The 17719-nt window shown below is 40.6% G+C and overlaps 1 protein-coding gene across 9 annotated transcripts in view; it reads right to left on the bottom strand.

The window, feature by feature from the left end:
- The window catches only part of Heatr5a (HEAT repeat containing 5A), a 97034-nt gene that overhangs the window by 22824 nt on the left and 56491 nt on the right, over positions 1-17719 (bottom strand). For 6 of the 9 annotated variants that reach the window (XM_050138798.1, XM_050138800.1, XM_050138804.1 and 3 more), the window contains 4 exons: positions 16229-16255; positions 13559-13694; positions 8365-8544; positions 1448-1687 (listed from right to left, as the gene is read on the bottom strand). In XM_050138798.1, the coding sequence (XP_049994755.1) occupies positions 1448-1687; positions 8365-8544; positions 13559-13694; positions 16229-16255 (583 nt within the window). The remainder of the gene's footprint in view (positions 1-1447; positions 1688-8364; positions 8545-13558; positions 13695-16228; positions 16256-17719) is intronic. The other 3 variants (XM_050138801.1, XM_050138802.1, XM_050138803.1) reach the window with 1 other exon arrangement.

The following is a 17719-nucleotide window of genomic DNA, read 5'->3' as shown; positions in this document are numbered from 1 at the left end:
AGCTGAAACTAAGATTTGCGTTACGTGATAATGTTCTCTCCTTATTTCATAGCCCACACTTGCTTTTAGGCTCTCTTGATTTGATTTACTGCTCTGTTTCATCCTGTGTTAAATAGACTTTCAGGCTAGATTTAATGCACACTCAAATATACACAAAACCATCTGAAACCAAAATATTATATATATAGCTGTGCAAAAGCCCAAAGCAGAATTAACAGTCTTTAAGAACAAGTGCTAGCAGTTTCCTCAATAAACACTTTGTCCAGACTGTCTGATGAAAGCACATGAATTAATTGTACTTAGCAGAGCTCGGGTGTGACGAACTTGGCAGTAATTCATTTTCTTTATGCCAAGTTGGTAACAAGGGACTTTAAAAAGTTCCATGTGGCTCTTTATATGGATTATGTTTTTCCTGTCTTGTCAAACACAGAAATATATAAAAACAACTCTAGCTACAGAAATGAAAAATGCAAATTCCTTTCATTCCTAAAGCATATTCTTGCTATAAAAATTCTGAGGAGAAACAAATCACTTAAGGGTTCCAGTAGTACTTAGGAAACCAGCGTTTACCTAGAAAACATGTTAGAGTTCCCAATAAAACCACCACCTCTTAGTAAAAGCCAACTACGGTCTTCATTTCTAGCATGGAGTCAGAGAGTATCAGTGAATGGCACACTGATTTTGTATCGTTAGTGTCTAAAACTACATTCATCCCAAACATACATGAAAATATCACCAACTCCAGCCGGACTGGGAGGAAACAAGCATAGGACCAAACTAGTCCCTCCGAATAGACTGACAGTTGAATGGCTGGGGCAGACTGCAGGGCCACTGGCAGTGGCACCAGGATTTATCCCAACGGCATGTATTGGCTTTTTGGGAACCTATTCTCTTTGGATATATAGCTTGCTCAGCCTATATATAGAAGGGAAGGCCTTGAACTGTCCCCAAAGCAATGTACCTTACGTATGTGGAGGGAATGGGAGGAGGGAAGGGAGTGGGAACTTGGATTGGTATGTATAATGAAAAAAGATAGCTTACTTTCTTAAAAAAAAAAAAAACATAAAAATAAAAAAATAAAATAAATGCTTGCTTGAAAACTATTAAACACAATGTATATTCAGACTGGTAATACCAACATTTTGATTTAAAATTTTTAAAAAATATTACATTTCTTAATGTGTGTATGTGTGCATGTGCACATGTATATTATGAATATGTGTGTCACAGTGCATGCAACCACCAGGAACTGGTTCTTCCCTTCTACCATACAGGTTCCAGGAACTGAACCTGTGATAAATATCTTATTATCTGAATACAGCGCAAGAAGGCGGTGGGCTGGCGTAGCGAGAATAAGGCCCGGCAGTGCTGAGGCTTTATTTTAGGTGGGAACCACAGCAGTCAGCTCTCTGCTTTCATCCTGGCTGTTCTGCTCCGCGCCACTTACTTCTCGAATCACTTTTTTTCATTTCCTGTGCCAAAGCGATGTCAAAATGGGCGCGGTTGGCATTTTCACACTGGTTAATTATTCTACAGACACAGTCAGCAGCAAAGACTCTGGTTGCCCATCTAGGATTACTGAAAGGGTGTGGTTTCCCATCATTCCTGCTGGTCAAAACCGAGGCATCGTCACCCCTGTCTCCTTCTTCCTCTTGCATCGTATCCAGGCAAGTTACAGCTGTGAAATCTTCGTCAAGGGAAAACACAAGTAACTACAATTAATTGGAAGACACAGCTATTAAAGAACACAAAATACAACTCCAAATGCAGACTAGAGTTACTATTAACCAATCATACACCTTTATGATGACATAAGATAATTAGGTCTCATGGCAACTGGCAACAATGAGTTGTCATTCTGACCTCCACAGACATGTACTTGTACATGTGAACTCCAATCACACACACACACACACACACACACACACACACACACCAATAATGATGATAAAATTACCTTACCACTGTGATAATTATTAATCCCTTGCATGAAGATGGCTGTACTTAATAACATTCAAAATCTCAACAATAAGGCCTTAAGTGGGTTTATGGAGATTCTTGAACCCACTGAAATAGTCAGGGGACACGCACACACTTTTTTGTTAGAACACGCACTGCTATTATTATACTCTCAAAACTATGCTTCTAGTTACCAATCATGGAACTGTCTCTTATTAACTGTTAACTTCTTTTGATACAGGGTTAGTGTGCTAGTTGGTTTTGAACTCCTAGATCTGCCTGCTTCTGCCTGCAAGGTGTAGGGATTAAAGACATACAACACCAAGCCTACACTTGTTAACTGGCTAACAACGGTTAACCTTATAAACTAAATGGAATGAATGCCATAAAACAAATCAACCTATTAATTTTTATAAATATATTATTTATTTATTATTTATACAGTGTTCTGCCTGCTTGTATGTCTGAGGGCCAGAAGGCACCAGATCTCATTACAGATGGTTGTGAGCTACCATGTGGTTATTGGGAATTGAACTCAGGACCTTTGGAGGAGTAGTCAGTGCTCTTAACCTCTGAGCCATCTCTCCAGCCCCCAATCTATTATTCTTAAAGTATCTTGTATATGTCAATATTTTCCACATTTTTTGGTGTGTGTTAGAATAGCAAAGAACTCACTAACAAAGTTTTAGCCAAGAACACACTGTGACTACAAAGTCTATACAGAACCAGATGTGATGATGAGAACAGAATGTTCCTTGCACTCTGAAGGTAGAGACAAGCAGATGAGTTCAAGCCACTAACAAAAAACAAAAAACAAAAACAGTATCAGAGATGGAAAGACATTTTCCCAATAAGAAAGGATGAAGTCAAACTACAGAGCATTAATAAAAAGACAAAAAACAAAAACAAAACACCAATGAGAGAACAAACCAGACCTGCCGTATCAAAAGAGGTCAAGATAGAAGGCAGGGGTATAAAGAAATCACCAGGAAAAGATTTATAATCACCCCATTCCACATGCCAGAACAAAAGGAGGCTGCAGTGGACATGGTGTCCACTTAGCCCCTCACGCAGTACCAGGTGCAGTCTGCTAGAACCACAGAAGCAAAGCCTTGTTTCCCACAGTGGCAGCAGTTAGCTCCCTAAGTGTTCTTCCCACATCTGGTCTTTAATCTCCACTCTTACACATATGTGGGGAAAGAGGAACCTTGTTCACTGTTGGCAAAAGTGCAAACAGACAGACACCACGGAAATCAGCATGGGAGTTTCTTTTCTTCCTTCTTTCTTTTATTCAAGACAGGGTTTCTCTGTAGCTTCAAAGCCTGTCCTGGAACTCACTCTGTAGACCAAGCTGGCCTCGAACTCACAGAGATCCGCCTGCCTCTGTCTCTGCCTCTGAGTGCTGGGATTAAAGGCGTGCGCCATCACTGCCCGGCAGCATGTATCTTTCTTAAAAAGCTAGAAGGGAATTACCAGATGATCCAGCTAACCATTTCTAGGACTTACTCAAAGGACTCCATGTCCTAGCACAGAGGTTCCTGCTCAACCATGCTTGCTGCTTTCTGTCAGTCTAGACATTCGTGAACTGATGAATGATAAGAAAATGTGGTATATACACACAATGTATGTATAAATGGGATTTTATCCAGCTGAAAGGAAAAATGAAATTATGAACTCTGCAGGAACACAGAACTGGAAATAATACTGAGTTGAAACAGGTCCAGAAAGACAAATGGCTCATGTTCTCTCTCATAAGGATCCTAGTTTCAAATTTTTAGATTTGTATGTTTAGTTTGGAGTGTCTGTAGCGGCCAGGAGTCCAGAAAGGCCCTTGAGAGGGTGAGAGGAGTGTGGAACATATGTCATATGAAAGCAGAAGTAGAAAATACTGGGGGAAAAGGAGTCAAAGTAGGGATAGTAAATATATATCATGGTAAATGGCCTTTTTTGAGTTGTTAATTGAAGTGCGTGTATGTGTGTTAATGAGTTTGAACGAGGGTATCCTGCTTAGGTATTGGATGGATACTGCTCCCAGAAACCATGAGCTACTAAATGAAAATACTAGGTATGAGATCATTTTCTGTGATTTTTGGTCAGGGAGGTGCCAGAGCAAACAAAATGAAATGTTATTGACAAAACACAGCTGAGTCGAGAGCCTCAGGGAATACAAATTCAAAATTAAGAAAAGCTGGGCATGGTGGTGCACGCCAGGATCCCAGTACTCAGGGAGTAGAGGCAGAAAGAGCAGAAAAAAATTTAAATAAGAAAGATAATAGAAAAAAAACCAATCTAATTATGTACACATTTTTAGGTTTTTTGGTTTGAAATAGGGTTTCATGTAGCCCAGGATGGCAATGAATTTGCTATGTAGCTGAGGACGAACCTGACTCTTTCCCTGGGGTCGGACCTCGGGCAGCACATGTGGAAGGCAGCGCTCTACCACTGAACTGGATCCCCAGCCAGAGCCACATTGTCTTTCAAAGCAGAAGTCCTTACCAGGTTTTAAGTTACAGACATACAGATCACAGGAGGACCAACCTCTAAGAAGTCAAATCAGGGCTGGAGAGATGGCTCAGACGTTAAGAGCATAGGCCATTCTTCCAGAATCCTGAGTTCAACTCCCAGCAACCACACGGTGGCTCACAGCCATCTGTAATGAGATCTGGTGCCCTCTTCTGGCCTGCAGGCACAATACTGTATACGTAATTAATAATAATAAAAAAAAAGAGGTCAAATCGGACAAAACAGACAAATCTCTAGGAATGCCACAGTATGTTCTCCTTTTACATAGTTTACCCACGAGGGACCTCTGCTGACTACACTGGAAGGTGCTGGGCCGCTGAGAAAATAAGTAGGTTTGACAAGGAAACAGACGGCGAAGGAGCTGAATCTGTGTCTTTACGTAAGTTACTAATTTGTTCAAGACAACTTCCTCTGTACATAGGAATAATCCGGCCTATTCAGAGGGTGAGCTAAAAGATTAAATCAGGGGGCTGGAGAGATGGCTCAGCGGTTAAGAGCACTGACTGCTCTTCTCAAGGACCCGGGTTCAATTCCCAGCACCCACATGGCAGCTCACAACTGTCTGAAAATCCAGTTCCAGGGGATCTGACACCTTCACACCAATGCACATAAAATAAAGTTAAATAAACCATAAAAAATTAATGGATGGTTTCATACATGTAAAAAAAAAAGATTAAATCAGAGCCAGGCAGTGGTGGCACAGGCCTTAAACCTAGCACTTGGGAGGCAGAGGCAGGGGGGATGCCTGAGAGGTCGAGGCCAGCCTGGTCTACAAAAGCAAGTTCCAGGACAGGCTCCAAACCTACAGAGAAACACTGTCTCGAAAAACAAAAACAAAAAAAATTACATCAGATTAAAAAAATTACTTTTTGGGGCTGGTGAGACTGGTGGTTAAGAACACTGGCTGCTCTTCCAGAGAGGTTCTGAACTCAATTCCCAGCAGCCACATGGCAGCTTAAACCGTAACTCCAGTTCTAGGGGTCTGACATCCTCACACAGACACACATGCAGGGAAAACACTAATGCATAAAAAAAAAAAAAATCATCTTGCCTAAAATGAAATTTCTTTTTTCTCTTCTCATTTTCACTTAAATTAAGGAGACACAATTTAAGACCTCAAACACATATTCTTTTTATTAAGCTAAGACATTAGTCAAATAACATGGTTTTCAGTATTTATTGAATTCTTTAATTTTATTTTTAAAATTTTAAATTAAATTAAAATTTTTTTTTGAGGCAGGGTCTCTCATGTATCCCAGGCTAGCCTCAAACTTGCTATGTGGCTAAGGATGACATTTAATTTATCTCCCAAGTGGTGCGATCACAGGCATGTGCCAGCACCCAGTTTTGTTTCTGTTTCAGGTAGCCTTATATAGACTAGTCTGGTCCCAAACTCATTATGAATTCCTTATTCTTCGGCCAGTATCTCCATGGGATGGGATCACAGACATGCAGCCCACGTTGGGCATCTGTGATGCTATTCTTGAGTGTAAACTTGATTACATCTTGAATCAATTAAAACCCAAAAATGGAAGGCACACCTGTGAGGGATTTCCGGTTAATGTGAAGAATGACTGTCACTTCTAATCCAGATCTTTGAGGTAGGAAGACAAGCCTTTAACCGAGATCTAATCGGGGCTACGCCTTCTGCTGGCAGCCTATGTAAGGACATGGAAGAAGGAAGCTGTTGCTCTTTGCCTGCTTGCTCTCACCTTCTAGCAAGTCGATTACTTCAGTGGCATTAGAGCCTACTTCTTTGGGATTCTGGCATACACTGTAGATCAGCTGAGACATCCAGCCTCGCAGACTGAACAACTACTGGATTCTTGAACTATGGGTTAGTAGGCTTCCATTGTTGGGATTAGGAGCATGACAGTCTGTGCCATTCTAGTAAATCTCCTGTCTGTCTATACATATAGACAGGATCATTCTGTAAATCCTGTTACTTTTGACTAATACAGATCTAACACTATTTGAAATTAACATTATTAACTGTGGAGAGACCAGACTGTTCAAAACGTCAACTACTGAGTGTTGCTGAATGTTAGTTAAAGATGTGTTACATTCTTTTATGCTGTGGAACATGTCTAAAACACCTGATTGGTCTAATAAAGAGCTGAACAGCCAATAATGAGGCAGGAGAAAGAATAGGCAGGACTGACAGGTAAAGAGAATAAACAGGAGGAGAAATCTGGGAAGAGAGATAGAGGAGTAAGAAGAGGAGGAGGATACGTGGGACCAGTCACCCCACCACCAGGTCAGGCAGACATAGAGTAAGAAGTAAAGAAAAGGAATATAGAGTAGAAAAAACGTAAAAGCCCAGAGGCAAAAGGTAGATGAGCTAATTTAAGAAAAGCTGGCTAGAGAAGGTGGTGGTGCCTGCCTTTAATCCCAGCACTCGGGAGGCAGACACAGGTGGATCTTTGTGAGTGTGAAGCCAGCCTGGTCTACAAGAGCTAGTTCCAGGACAGTTAGGGCTGTTACACAGAGAAAAACCTGTCTCAAAAAACCAAAACAAACAAACAAACACACAAACAAAAAACTGATTAGAAACAAGCCAAGCTAAGGCATTTATAAGAAAGAATAAAGACAGAATAAGATTCCATGTGATTTATTTGGGAGCTGGGTGGTGGGCCCCCAAAGAATAAAGAATCAAATCAAAACAAAACAGACAAACAAAAAAACAATTGGGTGTTGGTACTGTCTGCTCATTACACAGCACAAGGCCTCACAGAATCACAAAATGTGAACTATGGTAACTCTTCTATTATGATGACATGTAGCAATCTCTCAATCATTTATAACCTATGCAAAGAAATGATATAACTATGTGATGGTTTGAAAGAAAATAGCCACTATAGGCCCATAGAGAGGGGCGCTATTAGGAAGCGTGGCCTTATTGGAGTAGACAAGGTCTTGTTGGAAGAACTGTGTCACTATGGGGTCTTCTATATCCAAGCTACACCCAGTGTGGCACACAGTCTCCTTCTACTGTCTGCGGATCAAGATGTAGAACTCAGTTCCCTCTCCAGCACCCTGTATGCCTGCACACTGTCATGCTTCCTGCCCTGATGACAATGGACTAAATCTCTTAACTGTAAGCCAGCCCCAATTAAACGTACTCCTTTATAAGAGTTATAGTCAGTGTTAACCTCTGAGCCATCTCTGCAGCCTGGGGGTGAATACCTTTAGCCCAGCACTTGGGAGGCAGAGGCCAGGGAGCTCTGATTTTGAGACCAGCCTGCTTGACAAAGTCAGTTCTTGCAGTCAAGGCTGTTTGGAACACAGAGAAACCTTTTCTTGAAAAGCAAAATAAAATAAACCAAACCCAAGCCAAGCCAAGCCAAGCCAAACCAAACCAAAATAAAAAGAACAAAAACAAAAAGCCAAGTGTTGTGGTACACAACCTTCATTCCAGCATTTGGGAGACAAAACCAGGCAGATCTCTGTGAGACTAGCCTACATAGTAAGATTTTGTTTAAAAGAAAAAAAAAATGGTTCCCAGCACCCATATGGTAGCTCACTACCACCTGCAACCCCGGCTCTAGACGACCCAATGCCTTTTTCTGGACTCTGAGAGCATTACACTCATACATGCACAAATCCCCACGCAGTCACACATACAAAAATAAATCTTTCTTCAAAAAGACAAAAAAATTATTACAGAAAAAATTATTTAAGACAAAAGAAGAAAAAACAAGCTAATCATTATATTTATGTTGTGGAAATCCAAGAGAACTCTAACAAGATGTAGCATCTGAAGAAAGCAATGACCACACAATACTTAAACAGAGAAGAGAAACCGTTGTCAATGGCAGACCATTTCCAACTAGGTTTCTTCTTCTGATTTTACTGCTGTAATTAGCAATTCCCAGTACTCACCAGCAGATGCAGCAAGCACATCTCTACAAAGTTTTAACCAAAAGGACAGCTTCTCCACTGCCATAGAGGTCAGCATGTGATGTAAAGTCTCTCTGATATCCTGGCATAAGCTTTTGTCTGTTTCTTTATCTAGTAAGGCCAGCAGCGCCCCTTCAAGGCCCACTTCTTTGATGTCAGCATCTGCCAAGAAGAAAACCGATGATCTAAGTAACACAGAAGACAGAACTGCCATTTGGGAAGCACACATGTTCAGTGGTTACTAAACACCACCTATCAATGTACTTCAAAGATTAGCCTAGACATTGTGCTTAATCTACTGAAGTTGAAATTAATTCACAGTCAACCTCTGGGGTTACTTACAATCCTGCATAGCCGTTAAAAAAAAAAAAAAAAAAAAAACTCTTTTAAGAGCTAGTGATATAAGGCATCCAGCAATTCAGAGCATAAAGATCCCTGCTGAGAAGTTTGACAACCCTGGAACTCACATGAAGGAAATGAGAGAACCAATGACTACTCTGACCTCCACATGTGTGCAAACCCACATATAAGCGCAATAAAAAATTTATAAAGTTGTTACTGTCACCTTAATTAGGTTAAATATTATCTAATTAATAGTCAATGCAGCAATTCAGAATACACACATATATTTTATGTATTATTTATCAGAATTCTTTTTTTTTTTTTTTTGGTTTAAAGTGAAATTCAAACCAGTAAACGTGGTCAATAAGTTTCCTTGTTCTAGTATAAAGCTCTGATTTGTTGGGTGCTACTGGGGAATTAATCCAGGCTAAGTTTTGAACTTAGATCTTCCTGAGTCTGTCTCCTGAGTAGGCAAATTACAGAACTGAACCACCAAATCCAGTTAAAAAATCTAAATAATTAAAAAATCACATCTAATTAATTAATTAATTAGTGGTTGTGTGTGCATCATGCACGTGTGGAGGTCAGATGACAACTGTGGGTCCCGGGAACTGAACTCAGGTCATAAGTTTAGTGGCAAGGACCTATCCCTACTGAACCACCCTGCTAGTTCCTTAATTTTGTTTTAAAAACACATTAAACAGTAAACAACTACTGACTGGTGAACAGGGTTCAACCTCTGACTTAATAGACATCATTATACAACATTCCCACCAAAGAGTGACACAGCACTCAGAGGAGAAAAACAGCTTCAATCTTTCATCTACTTCCTTTAATTCTGAAAAAGTCAAAAACCAGTACGGTTTCTCTTTAAGATTTAGCTCAGCTTAGCATTTATAAAATCAATTATATTCTAAAAGTAGAATTATCTTTTGAAGATCAGAAGGGAGCAGTAGGGATATTTCAGATTAGCCTAAGAGGATATACTAACTAATGTTGAGTAATGATAGTCACAGACTGGGGCTTCAGGACTGTGAATTCATGATATTACTAAATCACTGCTGATTTTCTTGGGTTGGAAAATAGGGTCTGGCATGGAAGACAATGCCCTTCTTGAGAATGCAAGGTGAAGTGTGTAGACTTAACTGTGAGGCCTACAGCCTGCTTTGAAATGACATGACAACAACCAGTGTTGTAAATATGGATGGAGACACATATACAACGAGCATCCTAAAGATGTAGATAAGGTCAATTATGTATTCACTGCATGCATGGCTCTTTCAACTTTTCAATGAGTTTTAAATATTAAATTTTTATTTAGAATTTTTTTTAGATTTATATTATATGTATGAATGTTTTGTCCACATGTCTATGTATGCACTATATGTATGCCTGGGGCTTGCAGGGGCAGGAAGGGGGCATTGGATGCCCTTGATCGGAGTCATGGATGGCTGTGTGTCACCACGTGAGTGCTGGGAACTGCACTTGGATCCTCTGTAAGAACAAGCGCTCTGAACTGCTGGCCGTCTCTCCAGCACCAAGCATTAAAATTTTTAAAGGAATAAGACAATGAGTTTTCCACTATAATTTTACTCACATAACTAATGCAGTATTTTATTTTTTCCTGGCCAAAAAGCATTTTTTAAAAAAAATGTTCAAAAGATATAAGGAAAAATGAAGGCTCTGGAGATGGCTTGAAGGGTAAGGGCGCTGGCTGCTCTTGCAGAGGATATGGGTTCGCTCAGCAGCTGATGCTCTCTCTCACTTGCAAACACACAAAATAAAACATAATAAATACATCTTTTCCAAAAAACCAGAAAATTGCCCCCTTGGGGTGTGTGTGCAGTAGTGGCGCATGCTTTTAATCCGAGCATTTGAGGTTCGAGGCCAGCCTGGTCTAGAAAGCGAGTTCCCAGACAGTTAGGGCTGTTATAAAGAGAAATTCTATCTTGAAAAACAATAACAACAACAACAAAAAATTGCCTTCCTAACTACTCCCTCTTCTAGTTCTCTGTGTATGTTTGTGTGTACACGCGTGTGTGCGCACATAACTTAATACTACTAAGAACATGTTCATACCAGTAAAATCTAAAGCAATAGATACAGACAATTTTGGTTATAAATAAAAACTAAAAAGTTCCTTTGGGGAAAGACCTGACATTATTACAACTCAACAGTCATGTTGAGTAACCCAAGTCAGCAGAATTTTTCCAAAATGTACTATTTTTATTAACTTGTAAGAATTTCACACATACTGTCCTAGTTAGGGTCACTGTTGCTGTGATGAAACACCATGACCAAAGCAACTTGGGGAGGAAAGGGTTTATTTGGCTCACACTTTCTTCCATATCACTGTTCCTCAACAAAGGAAGTCAGGACAGGAACTCACATAGGGCAGGATTCTGGCGGCAGGAGCTGATGCAGAGGCCATGGAAAGGTGCTGCTCACTGGCTTGCTCAGATTGACTTTTTATAGCAGCCAGGACCATGAGCTCAGAGATGGCACCACCCACAATGGGTGGATACTCCCACCCCAATTAATCACCAATTAAGAAAATGTTCTATAGGTTTGCCTACAGCGGATCTTACAGAGCCAATTTCTCGATTGAGGTTCTCTCATCTCAGGTGACTTTATCTTGTGTCAAGCTAACATGTAAAAACCAGCATACATGCATGCAACAATTTTGATCCTATTCGCCAACCCACTCTTCCCTCTAAATTCCTTCCACACCCACCATCACCCAGCACAACAAACGTTTCAATGTACTAATAGAATAAACAGGAGAGGCTTTGACAGTAAACACATTATGGACCTGAAAGCTTTAGCTGGGAAGCTTTGCAAAAGCTGTGACTTTCTAAATGTATGACAGTATTTTTGGAAATATACATACAAGAATATGATAACATTATTACTTACAGTTAAAATTATATTAAGTTTGAGTTACTTTTATCAGTTCTAAAATGGAGGGATACGGGTCAGGAATGTGGCTCAGTGACAGAGCACTTGCCCAGAATGCCTGAGGCGCTAGGTTCAATTCTTAGCAATGCACAAAATAAAACTAGGTATATATTTAAATGTTACTGAGGTTATAGAAACGGCTCTATAGTTAAGGGCATCTGCTGCTCTTCCAGAGGACCTGAGTTTGTTCCCAATGACCTAAGATTCCACCTCCAAGGAATCCAATGTCCTCTTCTGAACTCCTCAGGTACCTGCATCCACACACGCAAACACCCAAACACAGGCATACACCTGCAGGCATAAATAAAGAAGAAAACCAACAAATTTTACTAAGCAATATTGAATTCTGCTTTACAATGAAGAAGGGACAAAAAAAAACTTTTAACGTGTAGCAGGATTCATCTCCATTTTATTAAAATGTTGTTTTGGTGGAAGGCAAGCATGTATGAAAAATTATTTTTGGACTAATTTCTTTTACCAGTTCCTTAAATGTTTGTCTGCTTAGTGGTGTTTAGGCACAACTGTGCATGCATGGCAAAGGACAGCGTGTGGGACTCAGTTTTTCCTACCATTGTATGGGTTCTGAGACCACATTCAGGTCATCAGGCTTGGCGGCAACTGCCTTCTGCTCGGAAATCCTGCTGCTGTGAACAGCCCCTGATGTCAGTCAGGACCCCTGAACTATCAATGAAGGTCTGCAAAACAGCTCATGGAAACAGATTGCTTGGCTCTGACTCCCGGATTTCAAGTTCAGAGCTGGGGTAAGAACTAAATGGTATTTTTTTCTTTTCTTTCTTTACCCCCTTTCTTTTCTTTTCCTTTTCTTCTTTCTTTCTTTCTTCCTTCCTTCCTTCCTTCCTTCCTTCCTTCCTTCCTTCCTTCCTTTCTTTCTTTCTTTCTTTCTTTCTTTTTCTTTTTTTGTTTACTGAGACAGGGTTCCTCTATAGCTTTGGAGCCTGTTCTGGAGCTCACTCTTGTAGCCCAGGCTGGCTTCAAGCTCACAGAGATCCACCTGCCTCTGCCTTCCAGTTGGGATTAAAGGTGTGCACCACCACCACCCCGCTAAGAACAAGTACTCCTAACAAGTTCTCACATGAGGTAGACACTGCTGGTGAGCCTCAATTTGAGAATCACTGCTCTAAGCCGCTGTTGTCACGAGGTGAAATGGTAACTGTAAGGGGTGACTTTTGCAGCAGGTTTCAAATTTCCTTCGCATTAAGCTTTACATATCTTTTTTTTTTTTTTTTCTTCGAGACAGGGTTTCTCTGTGGCTTTGGAGCCTGTCCTGGAACTAGCTCTGTAGACCAGGCTGGTCTTGAACTCACAGGTGGTTTTGTTTTTGAAGACAGGGTTTCTCTGTATATTTCTGGCTGTCCAGGAGCTCACTCTGTAGACGGAGCTGGCCTCAAATTCAGAGATCCACCTGCCTCTGCTTCCCGAGTGCTGGGATTAAAGGTATGTGCCACCTTTAGAGAAATTGGCCCCCAAAGGGAGTGGTACTATTAGGAGTGTGGCCTTGTTCGAGTAGGTGTGGTTTTGTTGGAGGAACTGTGCTGTTACTCAAGGTGGGCTTTGAGGTCTCATAAATGCTCAGGATACCACCCAGTGTCTCACACCACTTCCTGTTGCCTACAAAATGTAGTGCTCTCAGCCACCTCTTCAGCACCAAGTCTGCCTGCCTGCAGCCATGCTCCCCTTAATAATGATAATGGATTAGATCTCTGAACTGTAATCAAGCCACCCCAATGAAATGTTTTCCTGTATAAGAGTTGCCGTGGTCATGGTGTCTCTTCACAGTAAGAGAAACCCTAAGACACTCATCACTTAAAAAATTCACGTATACATGGAAATTCTTATTACAGAAGAAAAGAATCACCTGCAGCCAGGTCTCCGCTATCCCTGGCCAGCAGGACAGCATGCTCTGAAACTTCAACTGCTTCCCTCTGCACCAGCTGCCGCAAACAAGCCAGCACCGCTCTTCTCAGCAACAGGTAGGGGCTACAAAGATTCACCTGAAAGATGAGATGTGGGGAGTGAAAGCTAAGACTCTTGGTGGCACTCAGTAGGTCTAACACATATAGGCCTCTTGGTGGCACTCAGTAGGTCTAATACACATAGGCCTCTTGGTGGCACTCAGTAAATATTCACTGGACTTTCTGATTCTTTTTAGCTCATTAGTGGGCTGGACACAGTTTATCAAATACAGCAAAACCTTTTCAACTGTTCTAGAATACACAATTACAACTCAAAACAGCTCAAGGAATAATACACATACTAATTATTCACTATATATACACATACACACACATCCAAGCAACAGCTATGACAAAGTTAGAAGACAAAGATAAAAACAGTTCTGAGATAAAAGAAACACAATTGGAAGGACTCACACATTGTATTCATGCAATTATGCTTATGGCTCCCTATGAAGTGAACACATTCACAGTGACACAGGCAAAACAGTGCATGGGTTCAGCTGGAAGCTCTGGAGTCAGGAAGTCTCAGTATGGACCCTCCACCTATCACTTGCTCGCTGTGTGACCTGGGCAAGTCATTTAGCCTCTCTGGATCTTAGCTTCCACAGAACTACTGCCGAGTTAACATAGAATAACATGCCAAGTGCTCGCCGCAGGACCCACAAACAGGGACACTTGAGACTCAGTGATTGATAGGTGTGGCTCCTCACAGCAGTATTACAGAGAAAGTGCATTTTCAAATAAATTTCACTCAGGAAAATTGATCAGAAACAGTCTTCAAATTAAAAAAAATTTAAAAATGACCTATTTTTTTTTATTGTATGTGCCCTGGTATTTTGCCTGTGTGAGGGTGTTGGATCTCCTGGAACTGGAGTTACAGACAGCTGTGAGCTGCGACGTGTATGCATGGAATTGAACCCAGATCCCCTGGTAGAGCAGCCAGTGCTCCAGCCTCTTGGAAAAAATTCTTTAGTAACACCAAAGAACAGCAACTTTTACATACATGTAACATATGTCTACAGATAATATATGCAAATCAAATGGTTTGGCAGCAGCTATATATAGTTATCTGTAGCAAACGATAAGTTTGGCAATGTACTTCAAATAACCAATTGTAAATCAGAAGTTTCTGGATACAAATTTCTTAATTTTTTTTTTCTTTTGAGACAAGAGTTCCTCTGTGTGGCCTTGGTTGTCCTGGAACTCACTCTGTAGATCAGGTTGGCCTCAAACTCATAGATACCTGCCTGTGTCTGCTTTCCAAGTGCTGGGATTAAAGGTATGTGTCACCACTGCTGGGCTAGTTTTTTTTTCTTTTGAGTGAGAATTTTGCCATACCGTACAGGCTGGCCTTAAACTCACAATTTTCCTGTCTCAGCCTTCTACTTAAAGACATAGCCTACCATGCCTCGATCCTGGAGACAAAGGCTTACTTAAGGACCTCCTAAGTAATATAAAATGTAGAGATATAAAATGTATTTTCCCTACAATATCTCATGTCTGGAGGAGCAGAAGGCTGGAGCCAGAGTCTCACGAGTGTTTTCTGCACAGTGACACAGTGATGTCCACGTGAAAACTCGACAACATGGTGCAGCTATGACAGAGACCTGGTGATGCGGCATATACGGGACGACAGGACTGGAGTGGGTGAGTTTGCGGTAGAAAGTGAGTCTAAATTCAGAGAAAAACAAGACGGGTGGTGGCAGGTCCTGTCCACTGTACAGGAACACATGCAGAGAAGGCCCGGCTCTAAGTTCATAAGCCAAGGTATTAGGTAGTCATCAGTGAAACACAGGGTGGAGTCTGCTTTGTGAGTATGTTTCATTAGACATCACAAGTGGAGGAGGAGAATGCCATTCACAGATTCCTCAAGGTAATGCCGCCAGTCAGGTTAAAGACTTCTATTGTTAGAACTAGTATATAGAACCACACAGAAGTTAAAATATAAAGAGCAAGTCTACTTGTGCCCAAGATTATTGTAGTTAATGCCAATGATTAGAAACTGTACTCTATATGAAAATTTAAGTAAAAATGAATAATATATTAGTTATTTTGATTGGATTTTACAAGCATGTAACACAAGGAAGGTGCAGCATTCATCAGCTAAACAATCCTTTAAAAATAAAAGCATGCTGAGAAATACTCTTCATGTGTTTGGGAAAAGAGGTTGGGGACAATCACACAGGGCAAACGGGAGGCTTCACATCTCTGTGTCATTCTCCAGCAAGTCAACTGGGAAAGGAATGTAGGCTGGATTAAAGCAGGCAAACAAAGCAGGCAAAACACAGACACCAAATCAAACCATAATTATAATTTCTTTATGAAAGGAATATGTTAAATAAAAATATTGCAAAATTTAGTGCAAGGAGCAAGTGTACCAGCTGGAGAAGGTTAGGAAGGACTTGTTGACACTAATATTAAACACCAAGAAACATGCTATGCATACTGGCTTGTGCATTAATGGTTAGCTTAAACACAGAAATGCAGGGAAAACATCTGCAACCAAAACAATATGAAAAAACAGCACTGCAAACCTCAACAAGGTTAGGAGTCAGGGGTCAGGGACCTACCAACACAGAATTATCCAACAAGATCTCCTGCACAAAAAACAAATGACAGACCAGTCATGACAAAATCAAAAGATAAGTATTAGGACGACTATGACAACAATCAGCTAAGCTTCAAATATAAAGGCTGAGTTATCCTTCAAATGGCTTAGCGTCAATCTAAAAAACGTGGCCACAACCGTTTTATTTTCTTACTTGGTAAGAGCTGAGCTAAGATCTTGAAAATACATGAATTACAAATTCAGGATGTAAAGATATGAATCAGGCAAGGACTGAATGAATGCCCACTGTACTAATGAAGCTTTCCCTGAAGCTCATATGCCTCAGCTCCAAAACAGGCCCAGGAGACATATGTGTGGGAGGAGAAGCTGGACTGAACTCACACAGTTCACCTCAGCACACAGTTCTCAGAAGTGACAGTGTCGCCAAATTCAAGTTCAGACAGAAGAGAGACAGCGTGCAGTTAGCAGGGAGCCTTTAGTGTATGATTCTTGCCCAATGATGACATACAATTTCTTTACTTAGGGAAATACTGTAAAATATAATAAACTCAATCTATAAATTTAAAATAAATTGCTAATCAAATTATTACTTTAATATAACATAATGAAAACCATTTTAAAATATGATTTCTATTTTAAATGTAGCAGACTGTTTTTCATATGTAGCTTTTTTCTTTTTAGTTTTTCTTTTTTTTTTTTTTAAAAAATATTTATTTATTTGTTATGTATACAATATTCTGTCTGTGTGTATGTCTGGAGGCCAGAAGAGGGCACCAGACCTCATTACAGATGGTTGTGAGCCACCGTGTGGTTGCCGGGAACTGAACTCAGGACCTTTGGAAGAGCAGGCAATGCTCTTAACCACTGAGCCATCTCTCCAGCCCCTTTCTTTTTCTTTTTTTTTTTTTAAATCTATTTATTTATTATGTATACAGTATTCTCACTATTCTGTCTGCAAGTATGCCTGCAGGCCAGAAGAGGGCACCAGATCTCACTACAGATGGTTGTGAGCCACCATGTGGTTGCTGGGAACTGACCTCAGGACCCTCAGAAGGGCAGGCAGTGCTCTTAACCACTGAGCCATCTCTTCAGACCTCTTTTTAGTTTTTCGAGACAGGGTTTCTTTGTAGCTTTGGAGCCTGTCCCAGAAGTATCTCTTGTAGACCAGGCTGGCCTCAAACTCAGAAATACACCTGCCTCTGCCTCCCAAGTGCTGGGATTAAAGTCATGTGCCACTACCGCCTGGCATGAGAAAGGAAAAAGGAAAAAGGCCCTGATGAGGCCTTAGTCATCATGGATTAGTGGATGGTAATCTTATTCTGCTTCTTAGTAAACTTCAGTAAGAGAGTTCACATATCGGGTAGGGAATTAAACTCCATTTAAATATAGCAGCACTACCATTTTCTTAATGTCAGATCAACTTGCAATAAATAAAATAATTTTTTCAATAACAATTCTGCAAAAATTCTTTGCATGTAGAAATTAATATCTT

Source organism: Alexandromys fortis, unplaced genomic scaffold, assembly GCF_014885135.2.
Source record: "Alexandromys fortis isolate MF-2015 unplaced genomic scaffold, M_Fortis_MF-2015_v1.1 scaffold_35, whole genome shotgun sequence".
Lineage (NCBI taxonomy): Eukaryota > Metazoa > Chordata > Mammalia > Rodentia > Cricetidae > Alexandromys > Alexandromys fortis.
Note: the sequence above shows the minus strand (reverse complement) of the source record. Positions and strands in the feature narration are given on the sequence as shown.